Source organism: Haliotis cracherodii, unplaced genomic scaffold (assembly GCF_022045235.1).
Source record: "Haliotis cracherodii isolate W230 unplaced genomic scaffold, xgHalCrac1.p SCAF_1, whole genome shotgun sequence".
In the NCBI taxonomy this organism is placed as follows: domain Eukaryota; kingdom Metazoa; phylum Mollusca; class Gastropoda; order Lepetellida; family Haliotidae; genus Haliotis; species Haliotis cracherodii.
The window spans coordinates 16,057,833-16,082,466 of record NW_027266264.1 but is presented as its reverse complement, the minus strand read 5'-3'; the positions used below and the strand labels follow the sequence as shown (position 1 = coordinate 16,082,466).

General features: G+C 37.8%; 1 protein-coding gene and 1 long non-coding RNA gene across 3 annotated transcripts in view; one reads left to right on the top strand and one right to left on the bottom strand.

Annotated features, from left to right (window-relative positions):
• Positions 1-24,634, top strand: part of LOC139473568 (uncharacterized) — a 481,685-nt gene that overhangs the window by 99,651 nt on the left and 357,400 nt on the right. The window lies entirely within an intron of this gene.
• LOC139473534 (potassium channel subfamily T member 2-like) overlaps positions 1-24,634 on the bottom strand; it is a 96,828-nt gene that overhangs the window by 45,908 nt on the left and 26,286 nt on the right. The window contains exons 4-8 of the mRNA XM_071256157.1: positions 23,469-23,528; positions 3,546-3,654; positions 3,026-3,100; positions 2,392-2,478; positions 1,223-1,326 (exon numbers count right to left, since the gene is read on the bottom strand). Coding sequence (XP_071112258.1) covers positions 1,223-1,326; positions 2,392-2,478; positions 3,026-3,100; positions 3,546-3,654; positions 23,469-23,528 — 435 coding nt within the window. The remainder of the gene's footprint in view (positions 1-1,222; positions 1,327-2,391; positions 2,479-3,025; positions 3,101-3,545; positions 3,655-23,468; positions 23,529-24,634) is intronic.

Below are 24,634 nucleotides of genomic sequence, written 5' to 3'. Positions count from 1 at the left end.
AAATTATTGAATGAAATTTTGATAAAAATTAATAAAACAGATTACGTAGATTACAAACATGAGTCCAGATAGACAATGAACTTTTTATTACTGATGGTGTAATGACAGGAATAACTTGCATAATTCAATACGGACTTGTTGATATTCTATTTCTGATGACAGATCATGACAAGACGTCGTTTTAGGTTGGGGGTCCGGCTTATCTACCACACATAACATTTTGATCAAGTTAATACTTTCAGCTTATCTATGAGATCGGCTTATCTACAGTCTTATACGTGGGTTTCCAGATACAGTAATCAGATATCCTTTTGTGAAAACTTGCTCAATTGTATCGAAAATTTAGAAGCCTCAATGCTGATTTGCTAACAGGAAGATCACCCTCCATGGATGTGTTTTCAAATCCACACTCAGAGAAGTATCATATTGGGGCAAAAGATCTGAGACTGCAACATCATCATGATCACAAGGTTATCATCACAGATCGTCATCACAAGATCATCATCAAAAGATCATCATCACAAGATCATCACCACATCATGTTGTAACCCCCAGTTTTCTAATTATGTTAGAGGAAATAGGATATTCAGTCAATCATAATGTGTTTTTCAGGACTACCGTACAAGGATAAAGATAACAAATTCCTCTTTCAGTATACAATGTATATGCATTAAAGCTGCTATTACACTGTATGTAATTGTGAGGTTTAACACCGCTTTTAACAGTTTTCCAGTTATATCACGGTGCGTCTGCTTAATGTGGGAGGCAAGCCTGAAGTAATGCAGGTCTCAGACGTTAACCACTTCGGTGAAACCCACAAGCACGGGTATGGAGCTGACAAACCTAGAAACATAATCGGCGCGAACCAGAATTCGAACCCACAATCATAGGTTTCCGGACACAACTCTGCACAGAAAATCGCAGCGCCTTAGACAACTGGGCCACCCATGCCCCTATTCCACTTTGTGGTGCATCAGTGACACATATTCAGTGAAGTGAGTGAAACAACCAGAATCTCAATGATCTCGCCATGACATCCTCATAACATTCCCACAGCCAGAGGAAGGACAGCTAATGAGGCTAAGTCAAGATGAAAAACAAAGAGAATGGAGACATCTATATTTTTATAGAATCGACAGGCAATATGAATGCAGTAAAAGTAATTAAAACACCAATCTTAATCTTTAATTGACACAGCCTTGAGAAAAGGGAAGTAACTCACGTAGTAAAGATGAGACAGAAGAGAGTGACATTGAGTAGAAGAATCTGTTGTGATAATGTCACAGATATGGTCTGGAATCGCTGCTTGGTAAGGTGAAGGTCATTCTGCAACGGAAATGGTATGAAGGCACCATGGATCAGGGTGGTCATTGAAAAAACATATTGGTGTGGAACTGTCATTTTTTATAAGAGTATGAGAAGAAAGTAGATGAATGTCTCACCACCAAATGATACTGAATCATCAGGAAACGATGATCCTTACAGTAAGGTATAGTAAGTAAGGTTGAAGGCAACAAGCAGACATGTTCCAGCAACACGATGATGCCAGACACCAAGGATGAAGCTCAGAGCTTTAGAGTCCATCCAACAGGGGAATGAAACAGGGTCTTCCATCATCATGACAGAAGACTTGGACCATTAGGGTACCATAACTCCCACTTTGGCACAACCCAGGCTTGACATGATTTAAACAAGACAGTGATCACGCCACTATTTTTCCTAAGTCACGTAACGTATCACAACTGCAAATTCTGCATGGTCATGTGGTAGACCAGCCCTATCTGGTACTACCCTGTATATAATAATAACCGGACATTATAAAGCACAAGATACCACACTACATATGCTTGAAGCAAGTGATATTATTTACCTGGGTGCCGTTGCACAAAGCGATCTTAGCGCTAAGGTGATTGTAACTCCCATACCTTAACATAAACTAACGACAGTCGTAGTGCAAAGATTGTTTAATACAATGGCCCCCGGGTACCCATTAGCTGCTGGGTGGGAACCAACAGTACCAACAAGGGAGGAAAATCACCATTTGTGTTGTCTTCTCTCTGAACTCAATGAAAAAACCCCAAAACATTGTCCTACCAAACATTTTATACACATCCATATTAATCACATCAACACAGCTAAGTAAAAGAGATTCCTGGAACAATTTGTTTAATTTTTATATACAAAACAAAATGCCTCCCGCTTCAAATATTAGGAACACTTGGATGAAAATCTAATAAGTCATGCTTTAACCAATGTTTCTGTCCAATTACATCCTGGGATCTAGGGATTCTAGGATGAAATCAATTCGGCCTGGAAAAAAAGACTAAAAACAGGGCACATCTCGCTCTGTCCTGATCAATGCTCAGGTTTTCATCCCCCAGAAATACTTACAAACAGTCTCTCCAGCGCCATCTTGACAAGCCAAACGTTGAGGAAGATGGGCAGGAACAGATCCTTCAGCAAGACTGGGTAGGCCACCTGGAGAAGCAGGTATTAGGTTATTTGGAACATAACAATTAAAAATATAATAATACATATAGCACCACAATACAAAAGACTACACTTAGTGCAGATATATAGACTTCTAATCTTGTTTTTGTCTTCGAATTTCTTAGTTGTATAACTTATTCCCATTTGATTAAGGTAAATGCAAATTTGTCCATCACAAATTTATCAGTGTAAGTTCAAATGTTTTTCTCAACTCCTTTGGGAGTATAGCATACAATCTGCCATGAATGTTTGTATTCCTTTCACCACCCATCCTTCCAAGTACCCATTTATCATTGGGTGAACAGACACATATTTTAACAAAGTCAATTGTTTGAAAAAAAACAATGACTTCAACAGGGATTCAGTGTTCGGTTTTAGTTGAATTAACCCCTGTGTTCTCATAGGAGGAAGGGCTCGAGCACCAAACTAGAGACTGCCACAATGAGTTCTCCAGGTTTTCATATAAGATTGATACATTGGCACCTTGAATATTGTTTCAGCAATTTTCTACTTCGTCACTGGTGTATTTACTCACTGTGGCTATTACAGGAACTGAGCAGAAGAGCTCCAGCAGGAATCCTGGCTGAAGAATGTTCTCATGGCGCCTCCCCTAGAACATGAAGACCTTCAGGGGTAAGAACTGTCAAGTAATTGCACAGGGTATGCTAATACAGTGGTGCACTAAATAAAATGAAAAGAGATATATGGAGAAATATATATGAGCGTTCTCTTAAATTTATGTTTTGGCAGTTGGCTATGGAAGTGCTGTTTTGGCAAGTGATCTGACCTTGACACTACTGTTGGCTACCTAAATAGTTTACGTATGTCGGATTCTGCGCCAGGAGGAATCACCGCTTAACTCTCCTGGGTCAATGCATCTTTTGTAAATCCTGACTCTTGGTGGGAAACTTGCTACATTAATCAGTTCAGGAACGAATAATATAAAATAGGAGTAGGTTCTTCAATAGTAAGTAATTCAGAATTTTCAAATTCAATCAAAATCTAAATATCCTTTGTTCAGAATCACCAGTCCTGTGACGTCTGCTCCTCCATACCTTCGTCATGACATAGATCTGTAGCAGGGCCTTGATGAGAGTGATGATTGCCAGGAATATCTGTACAATCCATAGCGCCAGTGGCCTCGACACCCACAGAATAACATACCTGTCAAAGAAAATAAGTACATCCCATAACATCTAGTCAAAATAAAGTTGCAACTTCCTCGCATAAAAAAAATTTCAACACATTTCAGTTCTTTCACTGTACATGCTGTATGCAGCACAATTTCTAAAGGGTAAGTAAAGTCAGAGACCATATAATAGAGGGACGGCCCTCACCAACAGTTTATCATAAACCATCAGCGCTACGGTCTGGCATGTAACTGATACACCCTGACACCCTGCTGTCAACCTCCCTGTGCCGCTGCAGATGCGCAATAGATGCGCAGACATTCACGACTGACCATTCTGGTAACCACGTAAACAATATTATATAATATCCGGGGTAAGAGTTAATTCCCTTAGCCGAGATTTCTCCGACTACAACCAGCGAAAATCGAATAAATGGACGTCTCTTAGCGGATTACAAAGATTTTTTATGATATCTCTCATTAGCACATGTCAGTTGGCTGCAAATTGTTTGCTGAACATGTGTGTCTTCCGGGACATTTATTTCAATTTACATTCGCCACAGCCATGGATGACAACATTCACTGGGACGATTTCGTCTTGGACCTAGATATGCCACTTGAAGAATTCCCATTCTTCGATCAGGGGTTGGTTTCGGATGACTCTTGGTCTAAATAGAATGACAGTGATGTTACCACTACCAAGCCGTTGGTAAATACCTCCCAAAAGGTTTCACTCAAAGAAAAAGATAGGAAATGAAAATATGACGTCTGTCCACAAGCGTAAGTTTTCGAGGGCATTCCGATATCAAAAGTATTTTATAATGTATTCTATTTGTTTTAACAATCAGTTAATAATCCCTCATTTTATGCTGCAATTGTTAACTATTATATATAAACAAATATACCAAATCTACTACGAACGCCACAAAAAACTACGATCCGGTAAATTGCACAGGAACTCAGGAAGTGTAAATAAAACTCATCCAGAAGCAAGAAAGACACTTGTAACATATCACCATATTCCCGATGTTCACAAAATATATCTCCAGATTAACTTCATATCTTATAATAAATCCAGACTAGATTTACTTGCAAAAATGTGTGATCACCGCCTGGTGTAAATGCTTTACTATTAGCCAGAAACAAATGACGCCATATTAATGTTTTTATTTCATGTAAATTCGCTACTATTTTGTAATGCTAATAGTTCCAATGAATTAAAAATACACATTAAACTACGAGCGTTGTTCAATGAATTTTCGATGCGTCCGACAATGTGCTTCAAAGGAAGCAAACCTTATTGGGTTTTTTTCAAAGGGAGGCTACTGTTAAATTCCAAAGCAAAGAGGACGATTGTAATTTTACAATCGTTATTTAATATTACCCGATTAGTTTGATATTTCAGCATACAAATAATTAGGTATTTCAGGTAACAATATAGCTTCAACGAGCATAGTACCAGATATATACTAGTATATCGTAAACTGTTGTACCGTTTGTAGTTTTCAAAATTGTTTCATCATAGTTTTCTATTTATATCTGATCAATGAAAAACAAACTTTAAACTCTAACCTTGAACGAGGCATGCAACTATTACTATTAAAACAAAACAAAACATCACAAACTCTGACATATGTAAATGTATTTTTCATAGAATTTAGAATTTATTTTACTGAATGACACCTACGACCTTGTTGTCTCGAACTTCTCTCCCGACGACTGCCGATATAATCCTTCTTCATAATCAATATTTACACGGCATAAAATAAATAATTGATTAAATGTAGTCATGATTAATACAGACAAAATCTACAGAAGATAAAAAATATGTAGTATTGTAGTATGTAGTATATGAGCGATATGTGATAGAAGCCTAACTGAAACAAAGTTAAACTTACGAAGAAATGGCGAAATCAATAGTAAAAAAAATACGCGTCTTACAAAAACAATTCTAATATCATACACTATAAGTCACATTGTAGAATGTTTCAAACGATATATGTGGTTGATAATCACAGACAAAATTCATGTTATTTCGTCTACTATATGGTAATTTACTTAAAATATGTGACGTAAAATATGGCCTTGCGCCAAAAATCATACAAAAAAAACTACGGATCGTACCTTAATAACTTTGGTACCAAGCCAAAGGGGAAATCGTGATGAATGTAAAACTTTTTAATTCAGGACCGATAATAGGAACACATTCGTCTGAAAGCATGCGAAAATTAAGAGTTGGGGTGTAATTATTTCGGGAAAATTCAGATTTAGTCCCATTTCTGGAGTCAAATTCTGAAATTTTGCATCCGCCTTAAATTTGTTAATGGCACCAAGCCAATTTTTAATATATCTCCTTCTTATACACCTAGGTAACCAAGGACTTTCATTGCGAATTAGAGGTAATTATTGAAAATCAAAATCTGCCCTTTTGCTGATTTTACATGTGCGCCATTTTGTTCTCTCGGACAAAGACAAAGCGTGATCACAGCCATCAAATACAGTGACAACGACATGCTTTAGGGCACCAACAAATCTCAGTTGTAATGTTAACAATGTTAAGAAATACATGAGTGTAAATATGTATTGTGAAATATATCTTTTGCATGGGAAAAAAAGGCGACAACGATGACTGCAGTGAACGCGTTTCTGCTCACTTCCGGACAGGCTGCGCAGTACAAGCCGTAGCACTGATGGTTTCGCGCATAGGCTAGAGGGCCGTCCCTCTATTATATGGTCTCTGGTAAAGTGAAAAACATGACTGAATTTGTTGCAAAAATTAATTGTCCCAAATACATTACGTCAATTCTGAGACAAAAAATATCATAATATTCTTTGAAGGTATTTAAATGTCCAAGTGAAAGTGCAGAAATCACACGAATTCCAAAACTATTTGGGGGTGTGGCCAAAAGCTACCAGCTCAACGATGCAGCGATGTGTGACAAGTGCTTTCATTGGCTGATATGTTGGCTGAGTTGTGATGCTTAGCAGCTGTAAGGATATGTCAGGAAGTGGTCAGTCTAAAAGTGTTGCGAGCAACGATGCAGCGATGTGTGACAAGTGCTTTCATTGGCTGATATGTTGGCTGAGTTGTGATGCTTAGCAGCTATAAGGATATGTCAGGAAGTGATCAGTCTAAAAGTGTTGCGAGCAACGATGCAGCGATGTGTGACGAGTGCTTTCATTGGCTGATATGTTGGCTGAGTTGTGATGCTTAGCAGCTATAAGGATATGTCAGGAAGTGGTCAGTCTAAAAGTGTTGATATTTCCGTTATGCTACAAACTTCACATTGCTTAGTGTGTGAAACAACCTTTGAACTTGACATCGTGAATAACTAAAATACTGATTAATGTCTGCAGCTTTTTACGACTAACATCCTGTTTGGGTACCATAAACCATGACTTCCTACTTGTCCAGCAACTGGTCAAGGATAAAGCCCATTGTTTATGTTTAAGCAATATACATCCGTACATCCTGCATTCATTTACTTTAAAATATAAAATAACAATTGATAAAAAGAATGAGCACTGTATAAAATATTGTTTTATTTCTCCAATTTCACATTTAACATTTCCATTCCCATGGACCTATTGTTGAAATTGGTCAGCCCGTCCACCACCGGTAACCCGTTTTAGCCTTCAGTAATGGGATTCCCCTCCCCTTTCGTTTGCCTGTGGTTTTTATCCTCCATTTTAGTGTATTTCCCTTTTCAAAATTTACTTTTGGTCAACCATCTGTGATTAGGTATCCCCTAAAGTGTTAAATTCTGCAAAGTTGCTATGTTGACTTTACTTGCCCTTTCAGTTTTCACTCATAAATAATGAAATATGAACATGTTATATTATTGTCATGTCATTGATTCTGTGCATTATTTATAACTGAGATGAGAAGAGAAGACATTTTGCCCTTGAAGATTTATTTGAACTGTCAATCATGCCAACTGTAAAAAATAAAAGTTTACAAAATCTTCTATAAAGAGCATAATATAAATCAGAGATAAATGAGGAAAGTAGATCTTATACCACATCTACTCAGTCCGTAATGCCCTGGAACAAATCAAATGAAACTAGAGGTTTACACCAAAGAAATAATTAATATCTCGATTAAACCATTGTAGTGCATTCTGATCCTTTGTGAAGCTGACAGCAAGTGTCAAACAACTACAAAACAGAAATATCGTCTTGACATGAACAAGCCACTCTTTCATTCGTAACAGTAAGTCAAGGGCAGGTAACCAATGCAGAAATGGAGAGCCAATCAATCACTCTGTCATAATAAGGATGTCACACTTCAAATGCGGAAAAATACTTTTTTAAAGGAAGGGTATCTTTTCGTGATCACAGGTTAACAACTTAATATACAGGTGATATGAGTTTCTTAAAATGAAAACAATTTGCATTTGGGGTTATGTTTGTTGAAACTATATCACAGAATGTGTTAGTGATTTGTTCCAAAATCCACACACCTAATTAAAATGTCTAAATGTCTAAATATTTAATATGTTTCCCCTGAGTCTAGACTCGCGTCTGCACTTGAATACAGCCCGGCACAGTGTAAGAGGCAGACGTCTCAAGAGGTTACATTTCTTAGTGACATCCCTTCTCAATGACAACAACCCTGCTTGTTACACCATTTTATAGCAAGCATTGTATCAAGCGGTCACCTTTATTCACACAGTGGAACATAAAAGATATGGATTATTTTTTTTTCAAAAGTCAAGTACCACAGCACCATAAAAAAACATGACAACAGGGTTTAACTGTTGATGTTCTCCAGGGCTGGTATTAAGTGAGTGAACATTATCGGCCATCATTGGTAGCAATTCCAACTAAGCTACTCAAAGAGGTCAGTGACACTATTGTTCTAGCAGTTGATTGTGAGCCATGAATTCATTGGCCATTCTAACCCGTGAAAATCTGGCTTAGAATATGTCTTCAGCAACCCATGCTTGCCGTAAAATGCGATTGAGTTTGTTGTCAGAGGCGACTAACGGAATCGGGTGGTCAGGCTCGCTGACTTGGTTGATGTGTGTCATTGTATGCCAGTTGTGTGGATTGATGCTCACTGGATTATCTGGTACAGACTTTTTTATTAACAGACTGCCATCATAAGTTAAACAACAAACAAACAAACATTGACCATTCTGAACATGTAAATTGACACAACTGAAGGTCATTATGCAAAATTATAGAGAATTTATATATCAACCATGACATGGTTTAATACAGGGAAATCACTCGAAGCTGCTGACTTCGGATGAAGATTCTACTTCTGGAAAAAACAAATTCAAATGATTTGCCCATTACATAAACCAAAGCATGATTTTTCATCTTGTCCTTTCGGCATGCTGGAGAAGAACCTGTTTCCCCCGACCTTGATGACAACGCTGTAATTGGAACCACGTTCTGTGTCTGGATGTTATCACACCTATGTCATGCTTCTTCCACGTGGCTTTACAAAACCAACTTGATGGTGAACCGTTTCAGACATATTTTCTAGTTAAAGCAAGGTAAATGACCCCTCTGGTGTTTCACAACCACTAGCTATAGATTGCCACCTCAGTGTACTTGGTCAGCCTCCATACTGTTCCTGAAGACTGCCATACATGACAACTGCTTCAAAAACTAAAGTGTATCGCTTACCGGATCAGTTTCAACGGTATCAAAAGCTCTCCTATTACAAATCCAATTTGTTCCCGTGAATTATCTTCTTACAAATCCGTCACCTCTTGATGATATAATTTAACATAAATTCCTCATATCTTATGTAGAAAAGTAAGTTAATTCCAACCTGTAACGCCATTGTGTCAGCCACCATTGTAGGTAAGGCTTGAGGCAGATGACAAGGAAAACATCATTTCCATAATTCATGTCAATCTCAATCTTGTTATCTCCATCAAAGTGCTACAGTGTTGCACTTACTAATCAATCAAATATTACTAAGTCCTGTCTCTAACAATGTGTCTTGCTGTGTTGAACTATAGGACTATTAGAGATATAATTAAAAAAGTTTGAATGACACAAATTTTGTGGACAGATTGGTCATGGAACAAGACACCACAACAGGAATACATTTGATAGTCTCTGAGTAATGTTCCTTGACTAAGTACCTCATTATCTGTTTATTCTCATGTCAACATAGGTCTTGAACTGTTGCTTGTAAAAACATTTAATCCCATGAATACATAATCATGGGAAAAAGGGTTTTGTTGTTAAAGATAGTATCACCCTCACAGCTGAATGGAAAGACTATCATAAGTTATATTGAGTTAGTGAGTGGGGTTTAACGCCGCTTTTAACAGTATTCCAGTTATATCACGGTGTGTCAGCTTAATGTGGGAGGAAAGCCCCAAGTGATGCAGGTCTCAGATGTTTACCACTTCGGTGAAACCCACGGGTATGGTGCTGACAAACCTAGAAACATAATTGGGGCGAAATCATAAGTTATAAAAGGACATAATATTTAACAGCTTGATTGAAATATCTGTTTTCTTCATAACAATATATGAACTCATTTCTCCTTCTGTCAATGTGCAATCTTTTTGGATGATTTTCAAAAGACATATCAGGCAGTGTAACATAGATCTTTTTCCACACATGAAAAATGAATTTCATTTTTTTTAATTGCTGTTTACACCTGAAACACCTTGTTAATAAATATCTTAAAAATCAACACTTTTCACCCATTTTTCAGTACTCAGTATTTTGGATAGGGAAATAGTTGATCTCATTGCATCTCTGCAAGATTAACTTTTTGTGGTGTTAGATAATCTTAACTCATAAAAAAGAAACCCAACTGTTATATACATCTCAGACTGCATACATGCACATCCAGTGTTCTGACTACCACAAACCCTATATCTCTATACATATTTATAGGACAGCAAATGATCCATTTGCAAAATGAGGCATAGATACAAAAAAGACAAGATAGGTGACAATTGGGGTACCGGTATTTGATTATTTCAATCGGAATGCAATAGTTAATAAAACACTATTGCGATACTATTAGAATAGTTGTTCCATTACTTGTGAGAGTTCCTCCCAGCATGCCTTAGTGTCAGGTATTTCCCATATACCAGATGCACAGTTCCCATACAGATGGCTAAGGAAGTGGTTTGAGATATAAGGGAGGTAACTCTGATTAACAGTTTTGTTTCATTAAATAATGTCTGTTGACTGACAATGTAACTCATCAGACCAAAGACTGTTCCAATAAATTGGTAGTTAGATCAGTCATCACAGCCCTTGCATTATATTCACTTCAAGTTTACACATACTGAGTTGGTGAGTGAGTTGGGTTTGAGGCCGCTTTGAACAGTATTTCAGTTATATCTGACAGCGGGAGGAGAGCTGGAGTGATGCAGGTTGTAGATATTTACCACTGTGGTGACACCAGTAAGTACGGGATTTGTTCCAACTGATTAAGGACCACAACTGAGGTTACCGTATTCGTCCTATTAAGCACCTCTGACCAACTTCAAGACTAATCTGTAACTAGGCCGAAAATTGACATAACATTCCGTGTCTCTTATTACAAAGTTCTTACAGAAGGGGAATATAACTGCCAAGTGACTACTACAGAAAATGTTTATTGAAAATTGTATAAGAATCCATCCCCTCTCTCTTGACAATTACAGAACCTCCGACCGCGAGGTCACCTGTTTCCCTACTACATACTGAACAAAAACATACATGGAGGCTGGACTTAGAACAATAAACAAACCAGCGAACGTTGATTTATGATTTATAGGAAAACAGCAATAGGATAAAGAAATGCATGTGTACTATATTCAATCCTGCTTCAAATGTTGACACAAGTTTAAACTTCACATATTTCTCACCAGTGCAACACCAGGCTGAACTGTAATCAGTGGCGTCCATCTCGACACAAAGAAGATATATAATGCAAGCCTTGTTGAATTACAATCACGTCACAAAGGGAGGTTTACTTTTTTTTATCTGATCCATGCATCCACTTACAAAGTCCCAGCACAACAACAAACACTGCAGTCTTCTGAACCAAGCATAACAAACTATGCAGTCTTCTGAACCCAGCACAACAAACAATGCAGTCTTCTGAATCCAGCACAACAAAAAACAATGCAGTTTTCTGATTTCAGCACAACAAAAAACAATGCAGTTTTCTGAACCCAGCACAACAAACAATGCAGTTTTCTGAACCCAGCACAACAAACTATGCAGTCCTCTGAACCTAGCACAACAAACTATGCAGTCTTCTGAACCCTGCACAACAAACTATGCAGTCTTCTGAACTCAGCACAACAATAACAATATAGTCTTCTGAACCCAGCACAAGAACAAACAATGCAGTTTTCTGAACTCTTCACAACAACAAACAATGCAGTCTTCTGAACCCAGCACAACATCAAACAATGCAGTCTTCTGAACTCAGCACAACAACAATATAAATGAGAGCAATGATATAAAACCAACAAAATCTTAATTTTGTGGCATCTGCAATTAAGGCTTTTATTCAGGTTGATAATACTGTTATTTGTTGTTATAAAACACAGCCAACAACATTCCAGCTATATGACGGCAGTCTAGACCAGACAAACCACTGATAGATATTATGAGCAATGTCCCAGGCCATGACACAATCAACAAAGTCACTGAGTCTGACCACTCAAGCCAAAAAGTGGCTTCTTAAAACAATCTTAGGCTTCCGGGGTTGAATCCCTTCATTGGTTGATCTCAATTGATTTTGATATTTTATCTGTTCCCTGAAATCAATTGATGGAAGCTCACTTTGCTATGAATATTCTGAATAAGAATGCTTGTGAAGATGTAGAAGAGGTTGTCCTTAGACCCAAATGAAATACATGTTTTAGTAACATGCCCTTGACAGAGACAGCCATCGTAAGTTAATTGTTCTAGTTTTATCCCCACCCTCCTCAGTACCAAACACCCCGGCTCACATCATCTTGTTGTCCCCAAATACCTACAGTAAATAATCAAGTCTGGACAAGATAATGCAGTGATTGACATCATGAACATCGTTTCCACACATTTGGGATACGATGACATGCATCAACCAAGTCAGCGAGCCTGACCACCCAGACCCATTAGTCACCTCTGATGACAAGCATGGGTTGCTGAAGACCTATTCTAGCTTGAATCTTCAATGTCCTCATTTCATTTATAAGCTTGACAACTAATAAAAGTGAAAAACATTTCTGTGTTCCAAGTAAGGTGAATGATCTATCATGCTACTGGAATCTAGCCCAACTTGACCTTGTACACTGAACTACAGGTGCGCAGTTGATACACCAGCGAGTCTGTGGCCACCATCTCTTCAGTGCATTCTCTACTTAATGCTGAAAAAAACGTTTGACGCCCTTTTCCCATTTTTCATGCAAATTGTTAGTTATGTAATACCTTGATGAGCACCTGTCCAGGTGACAACAGGAATGATGAGAAACAACAATACCTGATGAGGCAAAGACTGTGAGAAAGGCCACAGATAGTGTCAAGAGGAACACAGGAACATGAGTAAGCTTTCTTGATATTTGAATGGAACATGATTTAGCTTTCTTGATATTTTGATGATTCATGCTGATTTAGAGATACCTGTTTCTATGATCATCTTCATAAAAAGAGTGAGGGACTAATGTTTTATGCCACTTTTAGCAACACTCCAGCAATATCATTACGTGGGGAGGGACACCGTAAATGGGCTTCACCCATTGTACCCATGTGGGGAAACTGACCCAGGCCTTCGGCGTGACTAGCGAATGCTTTACCCACTAGGCTACCCCATCGCCCCTTTATAAAATTAATAATGGCCAGTCCTACTTTAACCTTCAGTCAAATAGGGTGATGTAAATTCTCATGGAATAGCATTTTCGTCCTCCAGAGAACAAACTGATTGGTAATTACACAACAGGATATCCAGGAGCCCATCATCTGTTGCATTAGTTGGATTTATTGTCATTCTAAAGAATATTTCAGCTGTATCACTCTGTGTCAGCTAGATGTGGGAGGAAAGCCCAATTTGATGCATGGCATTGACATTCAACACTTTCTTATAACTTTCTTATTCACACTTCATTACAAAAACCGTACAAGATCAGCACAAAAAATAACTTGAGAAGCATCTTTTTGAAGCCTTATTGAATAAACCCAACTCCAACAAAGTAGCTGATAGATTATGGATCACCTTTGTCACACTTGGTCAACCATTTTATGAAGCAGCTAATCCTGTATGAGCATCTGTTACCTATCTCTCTCTAAGAACCTAATCTGACACTTAACATAAAATGAATACATTCCTTTCAAGTTTTTATCATGTGATCTGTGTAATTCGACACAATCACAAGTGTTGAAGCTTCCTACCTCATCCCTGAAGGTCTTCTATTACTGTCTATAGAGTAACCGGAGAACCCTTTTTCTTAATAATCAAACAAGGTCTGAATGTCTTTTATTACTGTCTATAGAGTAAACGGAGAACCCATTTACTTAATGATTAAACTAGGTCTTGATGCACCCAAGCACTGACAGGATATTTATATAAACATCACCAAGGCTCTGAAGCTTACCTGCTTGTGATAATTTAGTTTTAGATTTAATTAAAAGGCTTTATTTGAACCTTAATGAAGATGATGATCACACAGATGAAACCTGAAATTAATAATTGATGGGTTTGTTTGTTTGTTGTTTAACACCGCACTCAGTCATATTCCAGCTATATGATGGCGGCCCGGGCCAGTCAATCCAGTGATTGACATCATGAGCTTCGCAATTGGGATACAATGACACGCATCAACCAAGTTGGCGAGTCTGACACCCCGATCCCGTTTGTCGCCTCTTATGACAAGCATGGGTTGCTGAAGACAATACTGATGAAAAACATATTACATGAACATACCAAAGACCTATACCAATTTTAATACCATCAATTTCATTAGACATTGCATTCAATAGTACAAATGACTGCCCTCCACATCAGTTAGTAGGCATTTTATGCCTTTATATTATGTTCATAAAAGGGGATATGTAGAAAAAATAGCTTAAAAATCCCCAGTCTGCAGTAATCAAATCGTCAGGGTAAAGTTGATACAATCTCAATGACAACACTGTAACATCATGCCAACAGGACATAACAAGAAGGAAGCTTTGTCACTTAATGACATTATGATTCATAATGGGGGATGTCTCAAACACTAAACTGTTTGTTTGTTTGTTTGTTTGTTTGTTTGTTGTTTAACGCCACAGTCAGCAATAATCCAGCTATATGATGGCAGTCTGTAAATAATGGAGTCTGGACCAGACAATCCAGTGATTGACATCATGAGCATCAATTGACACAATTGACAACCAAGTCAGCGGGCTTGACCACAGGATCCCGTTTGTCTCCTCTTACGAAAGACTACACTGAATTTATGTTGTCAATTGGGCATTGTTAATATTATTATTTTTTATGCTAAACCTCATGGCAAATAATAATCTTCCAACAACACATGCATAGTTTGAAACCTTACAAAAGCATCGACCATCTCTCAGATTGTACAAGTTAAACATCATATGCCATCCTTGAAAGCAAACCGGTGTAATCTCCATCATGCTGTTTACGCCATGAAGTAAATGATGAAGCGAGGTAGCCAGGGGGCAGATGTTTACATCCTTGAGACACTGGTCAGTTGCTACTGGACATCTGGCCCCGGGCAGCCCAGGTGGACATCAAACAAGGAAACAAGACATCTGTGCTCAAAACAACATCCATCACTTGAGACAACAACCGTAACTAAGGCTGTGTAGCTCAGCTGGCTGGTCTATATGCAGTCCGTGATACTGAGAATACACCAAGCTATATTTACTTTGTTTATTTTACAGCAACTTGTACACAGGTGATATTTATCTCAACTATATATATTTTTGTAAACATCACAAAAAAGCTAATTGGTGCGAGTGTGAAGTGTGAGCATGGTTAGAGTAAATATTGCTGAAAAACTGAATAATTCTGATTCAGCATTTTTTCTGGGACATTTCTGAGGATATCTATACAGGGTCTACATTTATTTCAGATAATGAAACATGCAGGATCTACATGTACATGATACAGTATTGTCTATACTGTAGTCATATATATTCCTGAGGAATTTTCATAAAAATGAACATTCACTTCTGGGATCCTCAACTTTAGAAGCATTTCCTCATATAGAAGCACACGTACACTACCATCTCTTTTCAAAATCTCACCATGAAGAAGTAACCATTTGATGTTACTAACATTGTGTCGTTTAATTTTTGTTTGTTTGTTTGTTGTTTAACGCTGCACTCAACGTTATTCCAGCTACATGATAGCGGTCTAAAATAATCGAGTCTAGACCAGACAACCCAGTGATTGACATCATGAGCATCCATCCACACAATTGTGATACGATGACATGCATCATCCAAGTCAGCGAGCGTGACCACCCGATCCCGTTAGTCGCCTCTTACAACAAGCATAGTCGCCTTTTATGGCAAGCATGGGTTGCTGAAGACCTATTCTACCAGGGATCTCTAGGCGTCGCTAAACATTTGTGATTGAAATATTTATCATGCAAGACCAATTTTTTTTCTTGATTCGTTGACAGTCATGCCTCAATTTAGCAAATGTGTAAACAAGAATAAATGTTTGATTGAAAATGTGATAATATAACACTTTTTTGTCTGCAATTATTGTTTTTAATTTTGTTCCAAAAGTTTTATGAAATTAACCTGAAATCAGTGCTGACCAAAAATATATATTTTGCCTCCGATTCTTATATATTAACCTGAACATGTTTAACAGTTTTAAAAAAAAGTCTGTTCTCATTTTAACAAAATAAACAAGCAGACTAGGGAACATACAGCACCCTGGCTGTCTCGCGTCCGTAGTTTAGGTGAGATATTGCATCAAGACAATCCCTGGTGGTCTGACAATGTACGACTGTCACAGTTAACTGAGTTGATCTGTCATCAACAGATGAGATAATGCGCGTCAGACAACCGACGAATACATTTCCTTGTATGAAATTTCACAGTTCCTGACAACAAAACATAGGGACAATCTCAAAACAAATTTACAGCAAAATACTTGATCTATCACCTCAGCACTGTGATTGAATCGAGATTTAAGTGTAATAAATAAACAAAACAATTGTAAAATTGTAATCCATATTTTGAGGAACAGTATAAGCCATTTAATACTGGTTAGGCACTATCTTAGCATGCTTAGTAAGGATAAGAATTTATGGATGAACAACTTCTTTATTACAATTAACAGCGACATTTCGGTATAGGTTCTAACACTGTTATCAAGCAAGTGAAGTACCATCTTGCCTGTTAAGATCTATCACTCTGATGAGCTTGAAATTTGGCGCTCCTCAATAGAAAACTGTTCTAAAGTTGTGTTAATTGTTTTGTAATGCTCAGATGCTCTGGCATAAATTCTGTTGAGAGTTATGAGTGAGTGAGTATGGTTTTACACCGCTTTTAGCAATATTCCAGCAATATCATGGCAAGGGACACCAGAAATGGACTTCACACATTGTACCCATGTCGGGAATCGAACCCAGGTTTTTGGCGTGGCTAGCGAATGCTTTAACCTCTAGGCTACCCCATTGCTCCTGAGAGTTATGACATCACAATACTGGCATGTGCTTTGAACTAAACATTGCAATGGCTGCTTCCTGATCTGCAAGTTTTTCATACAAGAAAATCAAGTTTAAGGATTTTTCTTCAGTTTAAGTCAATGAATAGCAGCTTCCATCGTCATATTTTCCTTCTGAATTCATCAGCATCACCACTGTAGATAATGCAGGGTTAAATACAAAATGACATTGTGTCAGTTTAAAAAACATTCCTTGTCTTGTGTGTTTATGCTCCATATCTGTTGTGCTATCTTTTATAAGTTTTAAGTGAAGCAACTGAGATTTGTGTGTTTTTCTTTCAGAAAATATCTTTGAGTATGTAAAAAAAAAATCAATTAAGTTTAGGGGTGTGGGTGTATGTTTTGATATATAAGGAATTCAGTTTTTTATCCAACATCAAGGGCATTTATAATTAAGCCAAATTTCATTCCCCAAGTGAATGCTCAATGGCGCTACATTATTTTTACCCCAGTCAATGGGTCAGTGTGCACTCGATTTTCATTCTCAACTCCCTGGGGAGTATACAACGCAAGCTGCCAGTGTTAGAACATTAACAGTAACATTACCATCTCATCCTACTGGGTACCCATTCACTGCTGGGTGAACAGAGACCTATCACAAACAAACACACTTGCTTAAGGGGATTGAGTGAGTGAGTATGGATTTACACCGCTTTAGCAATATTCAAGCAATATTCCGGCGGGGGACACCAGAAATGGGCTTCACACATTGTACCCATGTCGGGAATTGTACCTAGGTCTTCACTTGTTTAAGGAGAGACCATAGCTGCTACATGTGTTTTATGAAAAGGAAACTTCACATATCCCTGTCTACTCCTGCAACAATATCGTTATCATATAAAAATTCAATCCATTTATCTGCTATTTCATTTTTCTGTTTGATTATCACACCCAACATTATTTCCCTGACAGTGACTAGCGAATGTCTTGGACAACAGGTGCCATATTTGTAATGCTCTACCAAAGTGAAACACTAGTCGACACGATCTCATTCAAACTAACCATCTCGATGAAACTGTAACTGCTGAAGATTAAAAACAGGTGGCGAGCAGTGTTACCTAAGATGGGAACAGTCATAGGGTGTGTGTCCCAACTATAGACAAATGATAGATGCCCAGTATTTGGTTTGTTGTTTAATGACAGGTCAAGAACTTGAAACTAGTACATTATCTCACTCTTTTCAAGGATTTAGCAAGTCACAGCTGTTCAGCAAGTCATGCATCCACGTCGTGGGACATGAAACTTGATCACATCCAAAATTCAGCAACCCAATTTGCAAGGAACTACTCCAAATCAAATATCCTAAGATTAAGGTCAGGTGAAATTAACAACTGTTGATGACCGTAGATACCCGAATCTGAGAGAAGCCGAGGTATTAACTTGGTCCTTGAAATCTGTATCAAAATGTTATGTGCAGTATATAAGCCAGACCCCCAACCTAAAACTCTCATCATGATCTGTCATCAGAAACAGAGTGAGTGAGTAAGTATGGATTTACGCTGCTTTTAGCAATATTCCAGCAATATCCCGGCGGAGGACACCAGAAATGGGCTTCACACATTGTACCCATGTCGGGAATCGAACCTGGGTCTTCGGCATGACAAGCAAACGCTTTAACCACTAGGCTACCCGACCGCCCCATCGGAAATAGAATATCAACAAATCCATAATGAATTACACAAGTGAAAGTTAAAACAGTTTGATTACTCCTGAGCCATCTTTGCACCACAGTCAGATCATATTACCGTGTTATTTAGTGGTTCTAAAAGGGGTGGTCGGGTAGCCAAGTGATTTAAGCGTTCGCTCGTCACGTCAAAAACCTGGGTTCACTTCCCGACATGGTACAATGTGTGAAGCCCATTTCTGGTGTCCCTGCTGGAATAATCTTCAAAATGGCGTAAAAACAAACTCACTCACTAGAGTTTCTAAAGTCCCATGGGTTTCAAATGACCACCCCGCTAATGGAATCACTTTATGAGGTTGCCATGTTTGTGTTTCAATAAACTTTTGCTTCAACACAAATTTAGAGGAGATGAAGTAGGGTGCATCCAATATATGCACTTGTTAACCTTTGTACACAGATATTGACACTGTTTGCAGTTATTTGAAAATTATTTACACACAACCTTTTAAATGAAGGAGAGGCATGACAAGAATACAGTTCAACAATTAGTCTCATGTTTAAAGATGACAAACGTTTTGATAACAGCTGACCCAGACTCATCTTCCATGTCACAGACTGCTAAACCATGTTCAGGGATCTGTTCCACAAAGCGATCTTAGCAAGTGACTGTCACAAGTCAGTGCTAAAGAATGAGAGTTACAATCTATTTAGCGCTAAGATCCCTTTGTGGAACAGGGTCTATATGAGAAAATGTGTTATCGTATGAGTGCACACTGAAGTAAACAAAATATTTTTGTCTTGTTTTACTTTTGGTAAATTTTTCCAATTAATGAGTTTGTTCTAAGACAATAAATCACATTCAGAACAAAACAATGTGAAAGTGTATTACGCTTTTTCAAATGAAGGTTTGTCAACATTTTTTGTTTTATTAATAAATGAATCTACCACAAATTTATATTATTTCTTAAAATATAAATTATTTTTTACAGAATGTTGAATTTAAATCTTACCTGTTAGTAGAATTCCTTCATTAATTTGAATTTTGAGTTCTGTTTTGTGAGTTTATCCTCTCATTTAACATTCTGTCAGTATTGTTTTGGTCAATGCACCTGGACAGATTGGACAAGAAAAATGTTCAACCCACTCAATGAGTTGATCAAACAAAGTAGTATGCACTAGGGCTGGGACGAGTCCAAATTTACTACCCGGGTACCCACACCCCTATTACCTGACCCTACCCGGGTACCCACTGTTGGTGTCAAGAGATAGGTACAAAATGTCCAATTGGGAATACTTTGACAGTGGCCCTGACAGAATGTATCTAGATACATGTATAAAACGAAAGTTTTAGCTTTGTTCAAACATATATAAGTCAGAAGGAACGTGTTCAGAGTCATAAAGAAATGTGAACAATAGCGACTTAAAACTATGGTGTAACCCTGTAGTTATATAGTGAATTTTTGTCATGAAACTCCATATCACATGACTAACCATGGGTCCAGGTAGTCCTGTGGGTGCCCGGGTCTTACTCAGCACCCACCCGACCCGAGTACCCGAGTTACCCGTCCCAGCCATAGGTTGCACTGCTGTAAACAGGATCTTTATGAGTAAACTGAAACAAGTGGCAAGTTCTGCAGGAAATGAAACCCTTCCTGTTAGCTAACAGTTTCCGTCACTCAATGTTCAATAAAAAATACAACCCTTTGTCAATGATCTGGTTCAAACATTTCCTGGTGTACATTGGCATTGAAATGAACAAAACATGGGGTTGAGGATTAAGAATAGTTTCAGGATATGCATTCAGTATAAACAGAAAGGTACAATACAGTGTCAGAAGTTATGCTGTTTTAGTATTAGTTCAGCCTGGGGTCACCATGAATAAGTTTCTCACTCTGTTGTTTGTTTGTTTTGTTTGTTTGTTGTTTAACACTGCACTCAGCAAAATTACAGCTATATGACGTCGGTCTGTAAATAATCGAGTCTGGACCAGACAATCCAATGACTGACATCATGAGCATCGATCCACACATTTCCTTATTCACATCTGGGATCCTCAACTTTAGAAGCATTTCCTCATATAGAAGCACACACGACCATCTACTTTCAAAATTTCACCATGAAGATTTTGGTTACCATTTGATGTTACTAACATTGTGTCGTTTTGATTTTGTTTGTTGGTTGGTTTTTTAACGCCGTACTCAGCAATATTCCAGCTATATGATGTCAGTCTATAAATAATCGAGTCTGGACCAGACAATCCAGTGATTGACATCACAAGCATCGATCCACACATTTGGGATACGATGTCACGCATGAACCAAGTCAGTGAGCCTGACCAGCCGATCTCGTTAGTCGCCTCTTCCGACAAGTATAGTCACCTTTTACGGCAAGCATGGGTTGCTCTCACTCTGTAGATATATGGGAAATCAAACCCAGAGGTTTGTCTGTACAAGCAAATGCTTTAAATATCCACTAACCTACCCGTCTGCTGCTTTTAGGCCACACTTTCTTAATTTTATGTTTCACAGAGTTGTTCCAGCTTTTCCACACAGGGTTGAATAAAAATAAATAGCTATGTCCATCATTTATTTATATGAAAGTCATTCTGTCGTGGAGTTAAAACTGCAGCTGGCTCCTTGAATCACTGATAGTGATGTTTGTTTGTTTGTTTGTTTGTTTGTTGTTTAACGCCGCACTCAGCAATATTCCAGCTATATGACGGCAATCTGTAAATAATTGAGTCAGGACCAGACAATCAAGTGATGGACATCATGAGCATCGTTCCACGCATTTGGGATGCGATGACATCTATCAACCAAGTCAGCGAGCCTGACCACCCGATCCCGTTAGTCGCCTTTTACGACAAGCATAGTCGCCTTTTACGGCAAGTATGGGTTGCTGAAGACCTATTCTACCCCGGAATCTTCCCTGGTCGATAGTGATGTATGTAGACATGAAATTTATATATAACATTTTATATTGTATAAGGGAGTATATATTACTATCAGGAGACATAATAAAATAAATATTTTAAGATTTGATTTATTTCTTTTCCAGGTGCTTTTCAGTAGGGGTGACAGACCATTGAAACGAAAAATAGATAATGTGTGGCCTTAGGTTATGAAGTTATGAAAAGATAACTGAATGGGACGTTTATGTCATAAGTAGCAGTATTTAAGTATATCAGTGTGATATAATCAGTTGGGAACAAGCAGAATTCATGTTTGACACTAAACAAGTGAATTGTTTGATGGGCATTACTTAGAAGATGACGGATGACAAAGTAGACACAATTTATGGATAACAACTTCTTTAATCCCGTGAAGGTAACGTTTCGGTAAAGATCTTTATACCGTTGTCAAGCAAGGTGCCACTAAAGCAAGAAGACAGAACCAGTCAGGTCAAATCTCATGGGGAACTGGGGATCTGCTCTGGAACACCCAAGGTGTCACGCACACAGTCATACACCTCATTAGTAATAGTCAGTCCTCCTATGGTGGCCACCATTCCAATGGATGAACTGTCAGTACTGTGTAGCAATGGATGCCAACCAATCTGCACTTGAGACACATGTAAAGTAACTGAAGACAGTTGATGTAATTGGGAACGATACAGGGTATATTTATGTCTTCTCTTTGATGCAAAGATTTTCAAACTGCATCATATTACTTAAGCAAAACATTGTTGTTTTTAGTTCATTGTTATTCAGTGACACTAAAATATACTGCTAAAAACGGTAAGGACAATGAATGTTTAGGGGGACATGTTTATAAAACCACGTTTTCACTCCAAAAAATATCCCCTAAAATATTAATGGTTCAGTTTATTTCAGTTTAAACTTTGTAGCTTCAGATAACATCAGAACATCTTGAAAAGTATGTTGCAGTTCATGACTAGTTGTTTACATTTTCTGTCTGGAAAAAGCTTATGAAACAAAGGGTAAAGAAAGATGCTTGACGTAAGCGTCTCTCATAAACAGATATTGCTGGGATGATTCATTCATACATCAAGGCCAAAAACACAACATCATGAACATCCATGAATGCAGGTACCCAAACCCCAATCATCTTGATACAATAAGCCAATGTGGTGCAATATTTAGCAATGGATACTGCATAGAAACATACTACAACCTCAGCATGACCAACACTTACAGAGCAATATACTGAACCCCAGCTGCACCCTTGAGTGTATTTTATGGGCATAGAATATATTTGGCCAGTCTCTCTGCATGTTTAAGCTAGGAAACTGTGTTGGTTATCAACACAGCATGTTGACAGAGTCTACCCCAAACTACATTAAGCTACCTCGTTCACTGATGTATAACAGTACATCAAGAAGACGTTCTGGTTACATAAACTTCAGCAGTACATATCACATTTATCTTAAAATATGACCTTGGAGACTTCCTGAAATTAATAGGTAATGTAGGGACGCCTTTGTTTCATTCAACACGAGGATACTTGTCATCTTCAGGACTTGAAGATAGTAATGTTTTATTAAGGCCAGCCTATTGCACAAAAACCCGTTTGACTCGAGTTCCTCTACCATTGCTGTTTGTTACTCACCAGTTGATGTGGTCTGCTGTAGCAACTTCTGTTGAATTTTCATTACATGCAGACCCATGACTGAAAAAAAAGAAGGAAATTAATTATGTTCATGTTTTGGGTTGTTGTGATAAACTAACAATCAAATCCTGGATGGCATCTGAGAACAAGAAGAACAAGGGTAAAAGTGAGTGTGGTTCACTAATACGCCGACCCGCCTCGTGTGTCAGTAGTTTCAAATTAAATAATGGATAGGGTTAGGGTTTGAAAAATTCATAAAAAATGGAAAATTAATAAAAACAATTTTTTCATTTGACTGCACCCTTCCATATGACACAGATTATATGTAATAAGTTTGAGATGAATCCACTAAATAGTTTAAGAGAAATCGCATGGACAGGGAGGGACCGACAGACGGACGGAACCTTGGTATAACTATAAACCCCCGACCTTTTAAGTCGGGGGTATAAAAATAAGGTTCTGTAGCTCACCAGAATTTCGGGTATTTTCAAAACATTAGATCACGGTCAAAAGTCCTTGCAACAAAAGTAATTAAAAGCATTCAAAAATAACTGTTTGATTGCCATTCTAGAAGTCAGTGAGTAAATAAGAAATCTTACAACTTTATTGATAACAACTTCTGTTGTGTTTTTCATTTTAATAGCCTCTGAGATTTTTCTGGTAAGAATCTACATCAAAACATTGCTAAATGCAATAAGTTGTTATCCATAAAAATGTAAGTTTTCTTATGCAATGATAAGTGACAAGTTTAGACCCAACAGCATACTGTCAAAGTCAAATTAGAAACTGACCACATCAATAAATTCGCTGAGAAAGGACCAAACCTTACGTTTGACTTCCTTGCCTTCCATAGCGAGACATGAACATGCATGATTGGTATACGTTTTCATAAACTTGAAACAGTGGTGGAGGTTTTGATGCCAGAATACTGCAGTGAAGTCTGGGTTGATTTTTACTTTTAAATTGATCTTACATAAGTGAGCCCTGTCTTCACTGACACTACAGCTTCCAAATGTCACTTGAGATACAGTATATTTCATGAGTTAAAGGTTTCAAATATTATTTTATCCCCCTGTAGATATAAAAGCACATCATCATGCTATTGTTCCTGATTTTATAAAAACTTAACTTTTTGTTAGGTTTTACAGTCTCTCTACAATCAACTA